The sequence below is a fragment of the Acanthopagrus latus genome, chromosome 14, assembly GCF_904848185.1.
Source record: "Acanthopagrus latus isolate v.2019 chromosome 14, fAcaLat1.1, whole genome shotgun sequence".
NCBI lineage: Eukaryota > Metazoa > Chordata > Actinopteri > Spariformes > Sparidae > Acanthopagrus > Acanthopagrus latus.
Genome location: NC_051052.1, coordinates 15,551,989 through 15,566,340, shown reverse-complemented (window position 1 = coordinate 15,566,340; position 14,352 = coordinate 15,551,989). Strand labels below are relative to the sequence as shown.

The 14,352-nt window shown below is 43.5% G+C and overlaps 1 protein-coding gene across 9 annotated transcripts in view; it reads left to right on the top strand.

The window, feature by feature from the left end:
* The window catches only part of anks1b (ankyrin repeat and sterile alpha motif domain containing 1B), a 228,106-nt gene that overhangs the window by 152,615 nt on the left and 61,139 nt on the right, over positions 1-14,352 (top strand). For all 9 annotated transcript variants that reach the window (XM_037122295.1, XM_037122294.1, XM_037122297.1 and 6 more), the window contains 2 exons: positions 11,861-12,510; positions 13,620-13,742. In XM_037122295.1, the coding sequence (XP_036978190.1) occupies positions 11,861-12,510; positions 13,620-13,742 (773 nt within the window). The remainder of the gene's footprint in view (positions 1-11,860; positions 12,511-13,619; positions 13,743-14,352) is intronic.

The window sequence follows — 14,352 nt, the reverse complement described above, 5'->3', positions numbered from 1 at the left end:
TAGTCTCTTGTCATGTTTACTGCGTCTACCCCAGAACACACACAAGCTAAATCAAAGGCGAGCTACAGCCTCATGATGTAAATTACCCAAGACATTGATCCACTGTGCAGGGCAGCTTGCTACATTAACGGCAGGGGTTAGCAGCAGGGGACTACTTTCTGACTTTGGATTCAGTTGGACTCCACTTCAAGATCCTTGCTTTGATCAACATCAGTCTCGATGTTGTCCATGTTGCATATAGATATCTATATCAGGCAGAGTGCACCACATTTTATCTGCAGGAAAAGCCTTTATTTCTCTCTAAGACTCTTGGATCGAAATGCATAAAATTCTGTTTCGCCTTGTGTTTTCTGATATACAAGCACATTTTCAGACCCCTGCCTCTGAATTACCATAAGGAAATTGAGTTCTCTTCAGTTGTCGTGGTCAGAAAATCAACCACCTGGACAAACAAAAGACTTAATACTCCCTTCATAATGCAAATGGCCACAGAGGGCCTGAGTGATCGATGAGCTCTAACATTTAATGAGCCGCAAATGGCAAAGCGATCCACGGCTCGGTGTGGGTTCGGTGTGTGTGAGTGACTGCGGCACCGGCTTTGTGTGTACTTGAAAGAGTTAAGTTCATTAAACCTCTGTCGATTAATTGAGTCCTTTTGTTTTCAAGCATCACACAATTCAGATGCACCCTGACATCAGCTCAGAAACTACAAGCCCATTCTTCCACACAGATGCACGATGGGTCCGTCAGCCCGCTGCGCTAGATCATTAAATCACACTCAGAGTCAGCAGCGGCTCTGTTCGCAGCATTGATTTGTTACTCACACACACACTTATTTTTTTCTTAAATCTTCCATCCAGTTGACACCCTCCGCTCTGTCCTTTTGCTCCTCATATTTGGAGCCATTTCTCGTGCATGTGTCCGTGCCAGCATGGCATGAATCCTAATGAGATAAACATGCCATTAGCTGATATTTGATTATAATTACAGCTAAACAGAAGCAGAAAAACTCCAGACTCGTTCCCATCTTATATAAAATGACAGGAATTTCCCCCTGCTGTTTACCCCAGGTCGAATGAATTTGTACCACCTGCGGTGTGGCAGAAAGCAGATGTGATGAAATTATAGGTTTGCTATCTGCCCTTTTTTACGCGAGGATGAGAGGAGATCAAGACTGAAAGCTTTTATGTCAGATTTGATTGGTGGGAGGACGAGAAAGGTAGAACACATTTGGCAATTTACCGTCATATGTAGTTTTGTTTTTGACAGATTTGCTGGCGTTAAATCGTACTGACTGATATTTCTGATATTCTGTCCTCATGCAATATGATCACAGAGTTGGTTCGCAGTCTTGCGCCTTCGGACCTTGTCGGTCTCTGTAGTAAAATGTCCTGCCCTCAGAGATGAGGCTTTAATTAACACCACAATGTCATTAATGAGCGCGATGGGTTTTGATCACACATTCCCCTCGCATGTATCATTTAGTTTTCACCTCGGGCAGTCGTGCTAACAGGAAAGTTTCTTTGTCTGTGGCGTGTGTTTGATACGGGGACATCAAATGAATTTTGTAGCCATGCTGCACGGCTCTGGGGACGGCAGTGTCGTTTGGTCCGCTACTTTTGGATGGATTGCCATGAAATTAAGATCCGATCAAGCTGTGCTTTTTTTTTTTTATCAATTCCTACTTAGTTAAAGCAACATTATGTCACATTATGACCTTGAAATAACAGATTCAACATCATTGTGTTGCTACAGTGTCTTGTAATAGGGTGAATGGTGTCTCTATCACTTGTTTCTGGACTATGTGTCTCCAGTGAGAGGGTCGGCTCACAGTCCAACCCTCTCACTGACTCCTAACATTGTTAGCACCTACATTACGTGTGACAAATAGTTTTAGCCCTGGGATTTATATTCATGACAGTGGCGTTGCACTCAGAAACTGTAGGGAGCGCCAAATCGCTCGTTTAAAATTATACTAACGTGCTACAATTACATCAAGAATAGAGTAAACATGTCTACTTGACATCAGCATGTTACAGCAGAATTGTCCTCATGAACATGTTTGAACACTGATGTTAGCCCTCAGCTCAAAGCACCGCCGTGCCAGAGAACAGCCTCACAGGAGCCGCTGGCATGTCGGGAGGTGACGGTGACTCATGTTTAGAAGCTCTCGACACAAAAGAGGCTCGCACAGACTCCCAGACTCTAAATACAAAAAAAGAGTAAATAAATAAATAACAGTTAACGTTCATTCAGATGTGAAATCGCCTTGGTAGGATTTTGTGTCGAGCATTTGAGAAAGCAGCACGGTTATACTGTATCTAAATGCAATGAGTGCTTTATTTACATCTTTAAATGTGCTGGTACCACACAGTGCAAGGGTAAAACCTCCTTCAGAGCTTCATGGTGTGGTGAAAGAAAACACAATGTGACCCCCCCCCAACTTTGAAAGCACAGCAGTTTCCTTCATAGTGAACATGAACAGGCTTTAGAGGTCACACAGATAGTGGTTGTTGTCTTAGAGGGTGTTCATGGCAACAAAACCATTTCCTAATTTTATTTGCATGTCGTTGAGAAAAACATTACTTTGAAGGTTTTTATTGATATTAACAATTCCATTTACCAGACCAATTTTCTTTTGGTCACAGGTGGAAAGCCTGTCTCCATCTTTGGTTGGCTGGCCATGAAAGCACCACAGGGACGCTGACGAAAATGAGTTCAGGATGTTCTATGCTTGACAAAATCTAATGTGTTGCATTTCATTAATATATTACATGTTGTCAACGAACAAAACTAGACCGAACCTGCTGTTTCCCTTTGAGCTGATTCAAGCCCAGAGACGCTACTACTGATGCAAACACATATATACATGCATCCCACACACTCAGCAACATACAGTTAATTAGTGTCACCCTCATATCACGTTTAACTCTCACTGCATGTCTCCGTCTCACACACACACACACACACACACACACACACACACACACACACACACACACAAATGGAATTTCAATGACGACAGTGAGTGATTGCCATCACTCCCGACTTCAGGAGAATCTAAAAATGGGTTACTATACGAGAGGGGCCAGTTGCCGTGGCAATATACTGTGCTTTACTCGAATCAGGAATGAAAGTGTAAATTCAATATCTGCAGACTGGCCCCCTCGCTGCCTGAAGGCCGGGGTTCAGATACATACAGGCAATCAGACATGAAGTGATGCTCTCAGCGGGGAGTCTTATCTCTCTGGTGGCGAGTGAGAAGCGGGCGGCGGCGGCGGTTGGGACCGACTGACCCGTTCGCACCTATTAGTGTGATGCTTGCTCTGGTGTCGCTGACCTGAGGCTACGCGTCAGAACGTACAGGAGTCACAAATTGAAAAAAAAAAAAAAAAAGAGGATAGGGAAATCATCTGGGCAGATCTGAACTTAATATTACAATAAATTAGAGTGGATGTAGAGATTATAAATGTATCTCTGTGTGATTACTTTTTAGATCCTGTGGAACCGAAAATTATTATTATTAATTTTATTCAATCAAAATTAGAGCAGACAGTTCATACATCACATTAACCATACAGCTATTACCCAATCATGTTTTACAACCCAAGGTGATATAAATGTGTGAAATTCATCCAAGAATTCTAGTTTAAAGGTGCACTATGTGAGGATTGGCCTCCTGTTGAATTTATACTCAAATATAACATCGCCAGAGCAATCGCTAACTGCTGCTAACTGCTGCTAACTGCTGCTAACTGTAACTCTGTTCAACAATACATTTAACTCATATTACATATTGAGATTGTTCAGTCACATCTCCATAATGCTAACATCAGTGATTTAGTGATGTGGTGGAAAGCCCCAGAAAAAAAAGCTATCAAGTAAAGGAGTGGAAACGTCCTCCCCCCAGTCCTACTTCTGAGTGCTGACGTTTCCGACAACACCTGAAGGCAGCACGTCTACAGCTCTCACATATCACTCATTGAATGTCTTAACGCTTTCTCAAATAAACGGTCCAGACTTCAGGTCCTTTCGATCGCCACAGTCCTACAGTATCAGCGGATTTGGTAGCCTAGCCTGGCACCCACCATTGGCTAGCTCGGCACCTGAGGCTCAGGGAGCTGATAACGATTTATCCAGGCCTGTGGCGCTCAGGAAATAGGGCTCAGTCTTAAATCTCTGGGATGACTGACAGCTCCGATATTACTCTGTAGTTTTTAATAACAGTCAGTGTGGTGCCACAAGAGACGAAGCGATGAACACAGCGCTATCAGATGTTTGGATCATCTCCCGGCCCCTCCTGCCACTGCGCACACACACACACACACACACACAGAGGAAAACATCGAACAACAGAGATAGTGTGTGTGGTATTTATAGTGTTTGTGTGTCTGCATTCACCCGCTCACTGTTCATTTGAGCCATTTTAGCCTTCTCAACGATGAAGCAATTCAAAGTGCTTTACGTAAGACAGAGCCGCGTTGAGAAGAGATATAAAAAAAAAACACAAGGCGAAATGAAAGAAGGCAGACAAATATGATTCTAAAAAGAGTAAAATGAGATAAAAAGATTAGGCTCAAATAGAATACAGCTGATCAACACTAGAATAGAAATTACAGCGTGCTGCAAGATATGAATAGATGTAACTTAATAAAATGCAGTAGGCAACGAAGTCTTCAGCGCTGATTTGAAACAATCGAGAATTGGAGCAAATCTCGAGCTTTTATGGAAGTTTATTCCAGATGTGGTGCATGAAAACTGAAAGCTGCTCCTGCTTCCTTAGTTTTTTCAATAGCTGATAGGATTAAATTCTGTCATGCTACTTGGACGGTGATATAGACCCCTCACTTTATATCGAAAAGTCTCAAATTTTCTGAGTTTTGTCCGGGAAGCTTGTTTGGTTTGTTTCATGTCTTTTGTGGATTAAAGTTCAAGGGCTCATGACACAGGAGTGTTTGTCAGCCTGTCAGTAGCAGCTTATTTATGAAGGCAAAGTCTCTCTTTATAGATGCATAATACATCTGAAGATTTCACCACCCGCGTCCAGCTCCTCGACACTGTTTTATTTATTTGTACCAGCGTAGGATTTCTCTATGGTGCTTTGTTCCTTTTCCTGACTTTCTTTACCTTATTAGGAGCAAAGGCATCAATAAAATGTGGAATTTCTGTGCTGAAATCATCCAGAAGGTCACTGACTGAGATCCGAGTGGGAACAGGTGTGGACGGTAAAGACTGGATTAATAATTCATGGGTGTTTTCAGTGATATACAGTTTTCTGATTGAGCCTGTTTCTGGGTGTTGGTGGGGTCACTGATTGACACAGAGGGAGAAAGAAGAGGCATATTGTGGGGAGTAGAGGTTGGCCAGGCACCTTGTCCAATTCCTTAATCTCTACTCTTTGTTGTCCCCAAGAGGCGATTTGTGGAGGACCGATGAGGCTTTTTGGTGGCTTATGAGGCTCATCAGCCCGGGCAGGAGGGAGCTGTTCTCTCCTCTTGTCGTCTTTGTCATCGGCGGGGCTGGTGTCACAGAAATGTGCTCGGATTCGTGTGGCGGCAGACGATTTGGCGCTGACAAGTGGGTGAATTTCAATACGAGTGTTAACCGGCGCTTCCGTTTTATCAGTGAATCCTCGAGCGGGTGAGGCAGTGAAAGGGGGAGGAATTAGCAGACTGATCCACGCGCTGACATTGAGTGTGGCTCCGAGGCTGCGGCGCGTCAGGGTGAACCAGTAATTTCATCCCGGATCTGCTCGGGATGAAGATGCAGTGAAACATCTACTTAGCAGAATTTTGTTGCAACAGGAACCTTTTATTAGGTTTTTTAGTAGGAACCCAACTTCTAGTGTTCCCCTGTGCCACTGTTTGGGTTGAATAGCTTTACTGTAACACATCAAACCAGCTTCTCTTCCCTCCCTTTTTGACTTATAACCTCTCAGCTCTGTATCTCTGCTCTTTAATCCATCTCCTTCCTGCCCCCCCACCGTCATTCAATCCTTCATCCTGTCACTCCCTTATTTCTCCAGCCACTTTCCCCGAGCTTTCGTTCGCTCCTCTGTCTTTCTTTCTCTGCCTGTCATTCATTGTTGTACTCGCTCGCCCGCCCCCTCACTTTCCCCCTCGTCCTCGCTGCCGTTCGGGAAGCTGCCTCGCCTCCTTATTCAGGTTTGCTGTATTGCTACAGTTTGTACCTCCGTAACTCTTTTTGCCCTTCCATTTAAACTCTGTTTTCCATTCAAGCAGATAACCGTCTTTACAGTCTCTATTTCACCTTTTCAACCTCCTCCACCAGGTCCTTTCTTCCCTGTTCTCCTTTTTTTCCCTCTTCCCTGAAGCAAATATTTCTTAAAGAGTCAAGTGTGAAATGAAAGGAAGTGGATGTACTATATGGATACATATATTTCTCTATTTGCAGAAGCATCCTCCCTAAGCACCCTCTGAGAACTGTTTACTTTTGTTGTCACCTACACCCATTTCATCATGCTGCTGTATGAAAAGATTCATTTAGAGTCGAGGTTCCTTATTCCCCACCGAAATTAAATCTTAAAAGTTATTGCTTGCCGGAGAAAATGAAGAAAAGTTACTCTGGAAGAGCTTTTACTTTAAAGGCCATTATTAGCTGGTTAAAGACCAAAGCATGTCTCAGTGCAATATAACACACTAACTGTGAGCAGGTCATATCAAGATATCACAGTACTTTAATTTTGAGCGTGCTGTTGCTCGTTACCAACGTCCCGCAATGCCGCGCACGAAGGAAATCGAGGAGCTGCTCACAGCTGCAAACATTTCAGTAAATTGCAGAGGGTGGTGACACAGCTGGAGGATGATCTTACAAAACAAACTTAAAAAAATATTATGTTATTTGTGAAGTTTAATTAGCATTAGTGTTATTCTGAAGTCCTGGATTGGTTGATGCTTCTTGGTGCATGTTAAGACCTTTTTCGTGACATTCTAATGTATGACAGAGGGATGAGCAAGTGTAACTGATAATGTTAATTATGACCGCATTCCACATCCAGTTCCAGATCTTTGATAACGTGCAGCTGTGTTCACTGTCATGGTTTACCGCGCTCCCTGAATGGAACAGCAGAGCCATTGTTAATGTTATTATTTACACTCATGCTTTTCCTTCCAAGTCAGGAAACGTCTCAGTTGAAATTTCTGTTGTGATTAATGCAAATTGCATTCATATCTTGTGTACTAACTGCGAAAACACACTGACAGTTGGTATGTAGTACATACTGTGTTAAATATAGTAATACAGTAGGGACTCTGCACAAGTGTATGTACTGCACACTGCAGAGCCACAACAAAGGATTTCAGTAGCTTTGTCCTGATCCCACACTCGCACTCTGCAACACATTCTCACTCCCAACCCGTCAAATCCGGCAGCTTGGTCAGTGGTCTTCAGCCTCAAACTATGAAACCTTCCCACCCCTCTAGTTTAAATGTTACACATGAATGGCTCTGTGCTTAAATTGGCAACAAAGTGTTATATGCTATGACAGGTAAGACTTTCAAAATAAAGCTTGCTGACAAACAGGTAACATATTACAACATAGTGTCATTTACGACTGTTATTAAGACATTGTGAAACTGTTGTAGTTTGGTTAAGTTCATGGAAAGATCATATCAAGGCAGGCAGATTGAAATAAGAAAATCAATGCTGGATTTAAAATAACTATGTTACAGAAGGTTAGCACAGCGTCACCTGACTTCCTCCTTTGCACCCATCAAAATCACTCTTACCACTAGAGAGTAGATACTGTGTGTTGTTTCCGGGAAGTTGCTGAACGATGATGATCTAAATTTTTTGCCCCTGTGTGGTGTATTTGCAATTAGTGCTCATTTATTGTATGACAGACTTGTGTGGACATATGGCAATCAATCTGTGACTTTGGAATGACCACTGCTCATTAAAATGCACCACGACACGGGAAAATTGTACTTTCACAGACTTAACACTTATTCTTAGTGCTTGAGAGCTAATTCATTTTCGTTACCTTATCAATGCATGTCATGTGTACCCCAGGAGTGATGAATTCAAAGCAGTTTATGTATGAATAGGTGCCAGAATGGGAGAATAAACGGTGTTAAGGTACATCGCATTAAAGCTCAATCTCGGATCTAATCTCTCCCACCTAACCTCTTCTTCTCTGCCTGTCTTCCACTGATGGGTGGGCGGTGGGAGGATGTACACAGCTGAAGGTTTTGCCTCTCACAGTTTTTCAACTTGAGGAAGTGATGACTGCACACATCACTGCTGCAGTCAGTCAGCCAGTCAATAACATAAACAGATAAATAAGTCCCCTGCCTTTATTAGCGGGCCAGATACTCATTGATCCTTAACTATCAAGGAGTTAATTCTGTACCTGTGAGTAATGTTGAGACACACTTCTTTATTTTCTTTATTTGTTGCACACAGCAACACATACATTACTGCGGGTGTTGTTGAGATGAACACGACTTATCCAAATACCGATCAGTCTCTGGGGCTGAGTGGCTGCATGCCACAACACGTGTGTATACGAGTGTGTGTTTGCGTACTAGTTACGCAATAAAAAAAATGCAGGAATGCAGAGTGATGCTGCCGCTGCTGTTTCACCATCTGATCTTAGACACTGACACTTTGCTACCACACCGCATTTTTGTACAGTACGTACAGTGTGATGGTTCCTTAGTTTGAGCTGATGTTGCCTCGGATGCCCAGGTAAGAAAGAGACACACACACACACACACACACACACACACACACACACACAGAGGAAAGGAAAGTCAGTGAAGGCTGCAGAGCGATCTGTAGGTTCAGGAATGGATCAGCGATGAAGTTTAAGGCTGCACACAGAGGAAGACTTATCGATTGTTTGTCGGGGAAGAACAAGCGAAAACAAGAGTTTTCCTGCTTGAGTTGAGCCAAATTACGGTTCTGCTGCTTTTTCATTCCAGTAATTATGGCTGGCACAAGTTGTCTTACGTCGATATTCTCATCAGCGCGACTGATGTAAGGTTTGTTGCTCTGTCTCAACTCAAAACTTCAAAAAAAAAAAAACTCTCAGACCTTTACTTCGACACTCACAGATTAATCAGCTCTACCTCTCTAATGTTTCTTCCTGCCGTCTAGACACAACACACACACACACACACACACACACACACACACCCCTTGCTGATTTGATTGCCGTTTATCAGCCGCACACTTTTCCCCTCGCTCTCCCGAAGGCCAAAGACACTTAGCCGCCCTTAAAAAAAAAAAAAAAAAGTGGGAGAGATGCTAATGCCGGGGCTCTCTGTTGCCATAGCGACCAACTGGCTCACCTGTTGCCAACGGTTCTGTTTTTTTAAAACAGCGGAGAAGCATTGAGAGAGAGCGATAAAGGACTGCATGACAGGAGCAAATACACAGAGAACAGAGTTTAAATGGAAAAAATATCATGAAGGTATCGATGCATTCATGGCCAAGTTAAAATGTAGGAATTCTTTGTGCAATGAACCAAACCCAAAGAGATTTTTCTTTCTTTCTTTCTTACAATTAAGAAAACAGTGCAGACAAAGCAAATAGAAGTTAAGTGCAGAGATCGACACTGTATTCATGAGGGTCTTTTAGCCACTTAGTCCATTTATCCTGTTGAATATTGAGGATTCATCTTAACTTAAGTGCTTTCAGCTTCTCTAGGAAAAAAAAAAAAACACAATTTCAGTGGTTCAGGTTCAGTCTCGTTTCCATCCTTCATTACCTGAAAACTGCTAATGGCTGTTTGATCATTTTAACCAAAGCAGAAAGTTGAGGCACAGCGACGTTCACATTTCAAGTGGCTCTTCATTCGAGGACCGACGTTTTAATATTCCTCCATTTTTTTTCCCACTTTTATTCCTCCACAATGAGAGGAGCTCGAGCATCTGCTGTTTTAATCACAGCAAACGATGCCAGTTAGTCACTCTTATGCGAGGGACTCTGGCAGACTTATATTTTCTTATGCAAATCTCTGCTCACATTATGTAATTGTTTCATATGGAAATGTGTTAGGGAACAGTCATGGGGTGGTAGCTTAAACTGGCTGAGAACAGTGTGTGTGTAAGTGTGTGGGGTGAGGAGGTGGCAGGCAGCAGGACTCGGTGGTCAGATAACTAGATTGTAAATTCAGTGAGAGTGGGGGCACAATGGGGCTACTTGCAATTACTCAAGTGACAGTTTTGATTACAAGAGCCTCGTTTGCACTAATGTGAGCGTGGACAGGCACTGTTTCGAGTCATTCTTGAGACGACATGATTGTGAGACTGTTGAGAGTTTTGATTCCTGTCAGTGGCCTGGTGCACGGTCTGAACACACAGCGGCAGGAAACAGAAAAAAGGAGAGATCTGGGCTTGAGACACAAACACAGCTTTCTATCCAGCTACTCAGAGTGTGAGGAGTTGAGACGGAATATTATGTCATGAGAGAGTTTAATCGGCAGATGACTGGGCAGCTACATAAGAACGTGGGAAGCTTCTTACAGGTTCCAGATGAATGATTGTGGACTTTAAGTTAGTGGTAACCACATTGTTGTATTGTAGAAATGTATGAATGTACTTTTTATGCTATTCGGCACAATCATTTGCTTTCATGTATTATGGTTTAGTACGAAAACCAGTTCCATTTTAAATATTCAGTTTTCTTATAGCTCTGTTTTTGGTCTCCACCAGCTCACTGGCTTGAAGTAACAAAATGCTCCAGTTTCTCCCTGTAGTTGCTCACTTTGGTGGTCTGTAGTTTGTTACTGGGCAGATAGCATACAGTGGATATTCATTTCCTGTGTGCGATTTAGTCCTTATGAAGCCTTCCATCCATCTTTCTGTCTCTAATGCTTATTTTACACCTTTATTAATGATTCCAACTCCATAAATCTGGCATTAAGTTTCAGTCACGCTGTGTTAGGAGGGGCTGTTCCCCCGAGGATTTCAACTTCAATCTGAATCTCACTGGAACATATTGTTACTTCTTCGCTACAGTCTACAGTCTTTTTGGCACAGAGTTGAAGATTCATCATTATGAATTTAAGCGTGTCACCTCTTTGGCGAAGTGTAATAAATAATCCAGGAAGAATAAGAATAAATAATGCACTTCTTGTTTTGCATCTTGTATCAGACGGACGACATCTTTTTAACATGCAAGACAATCGCTGTGCCCCCGAGTGTGACTTTTTCCGCGGATGTGAACATAAGCATTTGTAAACTGACAGGCACAAGCACACGCACACTGACGCACACTCTGACAAGGAGCGTGCATCTACAATTACACAATCGCTAATACACGCAGAATCAAAGGGAGCTTTCAGCGGCTTTTCTTCCACCCCGCTGATCGCAGACAGTGAGTGGGCCATGAAAGCCTTCCCTCAAAAAAAGAAATCCCAGTCAGCGGTGTAAGAACGTCTGCCCTGATGAGTTCATGCGTACATGCACAAGTTCAGACACCCAAACACACAGTTTTGCACTCAGACAGTGAAGGAGCAGAGGTGTAAAATCCAAGTCAGGAGTTCTTTTATTTTTCCTCGGAGACGCAAACAGCTTTTCAACAGGGAGGCAGAAGACGTGTCGCCTCGTCTCTTATCTTCCTATTTGCAGCTTTGGTTGTTTTGCAGTATTTTTTTTTAGGCCCTTTGCTTCCCTTTCTCTCTGTTCTGTTGTGTACCAAACATTTTGTTCTCCATATTGTGTGCTTTGTTTGTGCAGTGAGTGCACTTTTCTGATTCCTCTCCTGTTTTCCTTGTAGAGTTAATTTATTAGTGTGTATCAGTGTTGTGACAGAGGCATTTTACACAAATGTGCATGATTTCGTCCTAATCAGCCAGTGATTTTATTTTTGTTTTTGTGTTTTCTCCTTGCAGACGACGGGTCGTACCAGCGAGACCCGCCTCCTCCTGCTGCCCCCGTCTGCTCTTCCTCCACCTCCAACACTCTGTTAGATGATCGCAGGAAGAGTCACATCCCAGAAGAGTTTGCAGGCCTCCTTCATGGATCTTCCCCGGCTTGTGAAACCCCTGAAACGCCTTACCACCTCTACAACCCCAAACCCCGCAAATATGCCTCTACAGACGTCCAGAGCGGCCTGCTGCAGTCCCCGGAGTTCAGCATCGTGATCGGAGGAGGACCCACACAGGTCTTCTCCAGGACAGGGGGCGAGTCGTCGCCTCAGTCGACCGCCATCGACCCCCACAAGCCACAGGTGGTGTACCGCACTATCTTCCATACAAGGGTCAACCAGGACCAGGCCCGACCCAGAAACTGCGAGCAGGTGGATTCAACTCGCGGCTGGTCTACTCTGGATCGCCCACCCTCCTCCTACGCCGGTCAAAACGGGGAGGTTCCAGGGTTAACAGGAGGTGTGCCCAAGGGAGGTTCATCGGTTGCGGGCTACGAAGAGAGAGCTTGCACCCTGGGAAGGATGAGGTCCATGCCCCGCAGTGTGTTGGACCTGCAGCTGTCCAAGTCTCTGTCCAAATCTGATTCCAACCTGATAGCTGTGTCTCCCATACAGGTACGTTGTTTCTGACATGTTATGTCATGTCTTGGTTTTCCATTTTCTTTTTTGATTTGCTCATCTCAAATTACTCACCGGTTATCTGGTAATGTGAAGGCTTTACAGATCTAGTCCTGAGCCTCTTGAACTTCTCACAGACTCCCACGGGCCGCCATGATATTTGATGATATCAAATATCAGATCATCATGTTTGATAGTTCTCTTTTTCTGAGCCTAACCCTCTGCTCGCGTATTTTTCTCACTGCAACGAGTTACTACAGCATGTTGTTGCACCGCACCATTTTTTTTATGTCTGCTTACCCAGAGCAATGCTGCAGAGTGGCGTTCATTAATATTGAACCAAATGTTACACTGCACCTCTTTTGGCTGTCCGTAACAAACCAGCCAAGTGTGAAGTAGATCAGATGAACAGTTCTCGATGGACGTGCGTCACAGACAGACAGACAGACAAAGATTCCTTGCTTATAGTTAAACATCAAAGAAATGAAAGTGCTAACAAGAGCATGGCTTTTGAAAAGAACTCATCATTTATGTTGCATTATGAAGGCAAGTTAAAACTTTAACACTGTCTTTTTTTTGCTCTGCTACTCTCTCGCTCTTTCAAGTCTTTTACATAAGAGGCCAAGTGTAATACGAAAGTCTCTTTTTCTACTGAAAGTTAACAAAAAAAACTTGAAATAAAAGTGTAGGTCAGCACCAAGATCTAAGTTGAAAGAAAACGCATTTATTGTAAATATTCAGTTGTATGAATTATGCAGCCGTGGAGGTAGTTTGCATCTTGCTGCATCATGTAGTGACTTCGGAAACAGCACAGAAACCAGTCCAACCAATTAGATAACTCACTAAACTGGGCCACAGTGCTCCCTGCTGCGCTGCACATTTAGAGACTTCTTCTTTAATTCATAGTAAATAAATCATAAGCTGAATACATAGTCTGTTTGATGAAAAATGCCTCATTATACTGTGGATGAAACTTTGATGAGTACTGAGGACTCTCTCGATGGTTTTTAGCATTGGTTGTCTGTATTTTTAAGGTTAAAATATTTGGCAACCATTGTCTGACGTTTTATTATGCTCGAAAACAATTTGGGTTGTGTCTCGTCCAGGAGGAGCACAGCTGGGGGTCCGGATCTCGTGGCCAGGGGCCTGGAAGTCCAAGCCCGGGAGAGGGTGCTAGCCCAGGGGGAAGACTGGAGAGGACGCCCTCTTTCACCGCCGAGTGGGAAGAGGTGAGAGGAGCTTTTTCTTGACATGTACAGGAATTCAAGTTAAATTGCAATATTAAAGGAGGGTTAATCAGCAGCTTTACTGTGACACTACATAGATTTCTATTGAAAATCTCTAAACCAGCGCGCTTCTTCAAGTGAAGCATCTCTGCAGGGGGGCAGTGAAATCCTCTGCACCCACAGCAGTGAGCTGCTTCAGTTTTTTCCTCCCTTTGAAATCCACTTCGACTGCTACAGTGCAGAAGGAGCCCCAGCGCTAATTTAACATCTTCCCACATTGATTTTCTTCTGTAAGCAGCACTGGAGCTCCAGGGAAGACCAGATATAAGACAAGAATGCAGTTTCTGTTATAGAGGGGAGTGAGAGCACGGGGAGTGAGAGAGGAGGTCGCTGCTGCTGTGTGAGGTTTGGACTCGGTGTGTTTGTGCCCGGGGCTTCTTCAGCATTAACGGGTCTTGACACAGACGTGATCCATTGACTGGACAGCACTGCTGGATCTCGCCTCTTTATAAACTCTTTGGGGTCACAGACACATTAGCTTCTGCTCACTAGCCACAGACACAAACACACACTTTGGCAAACTGATGCATGCTGAAAACTAAAAATCTCAGAC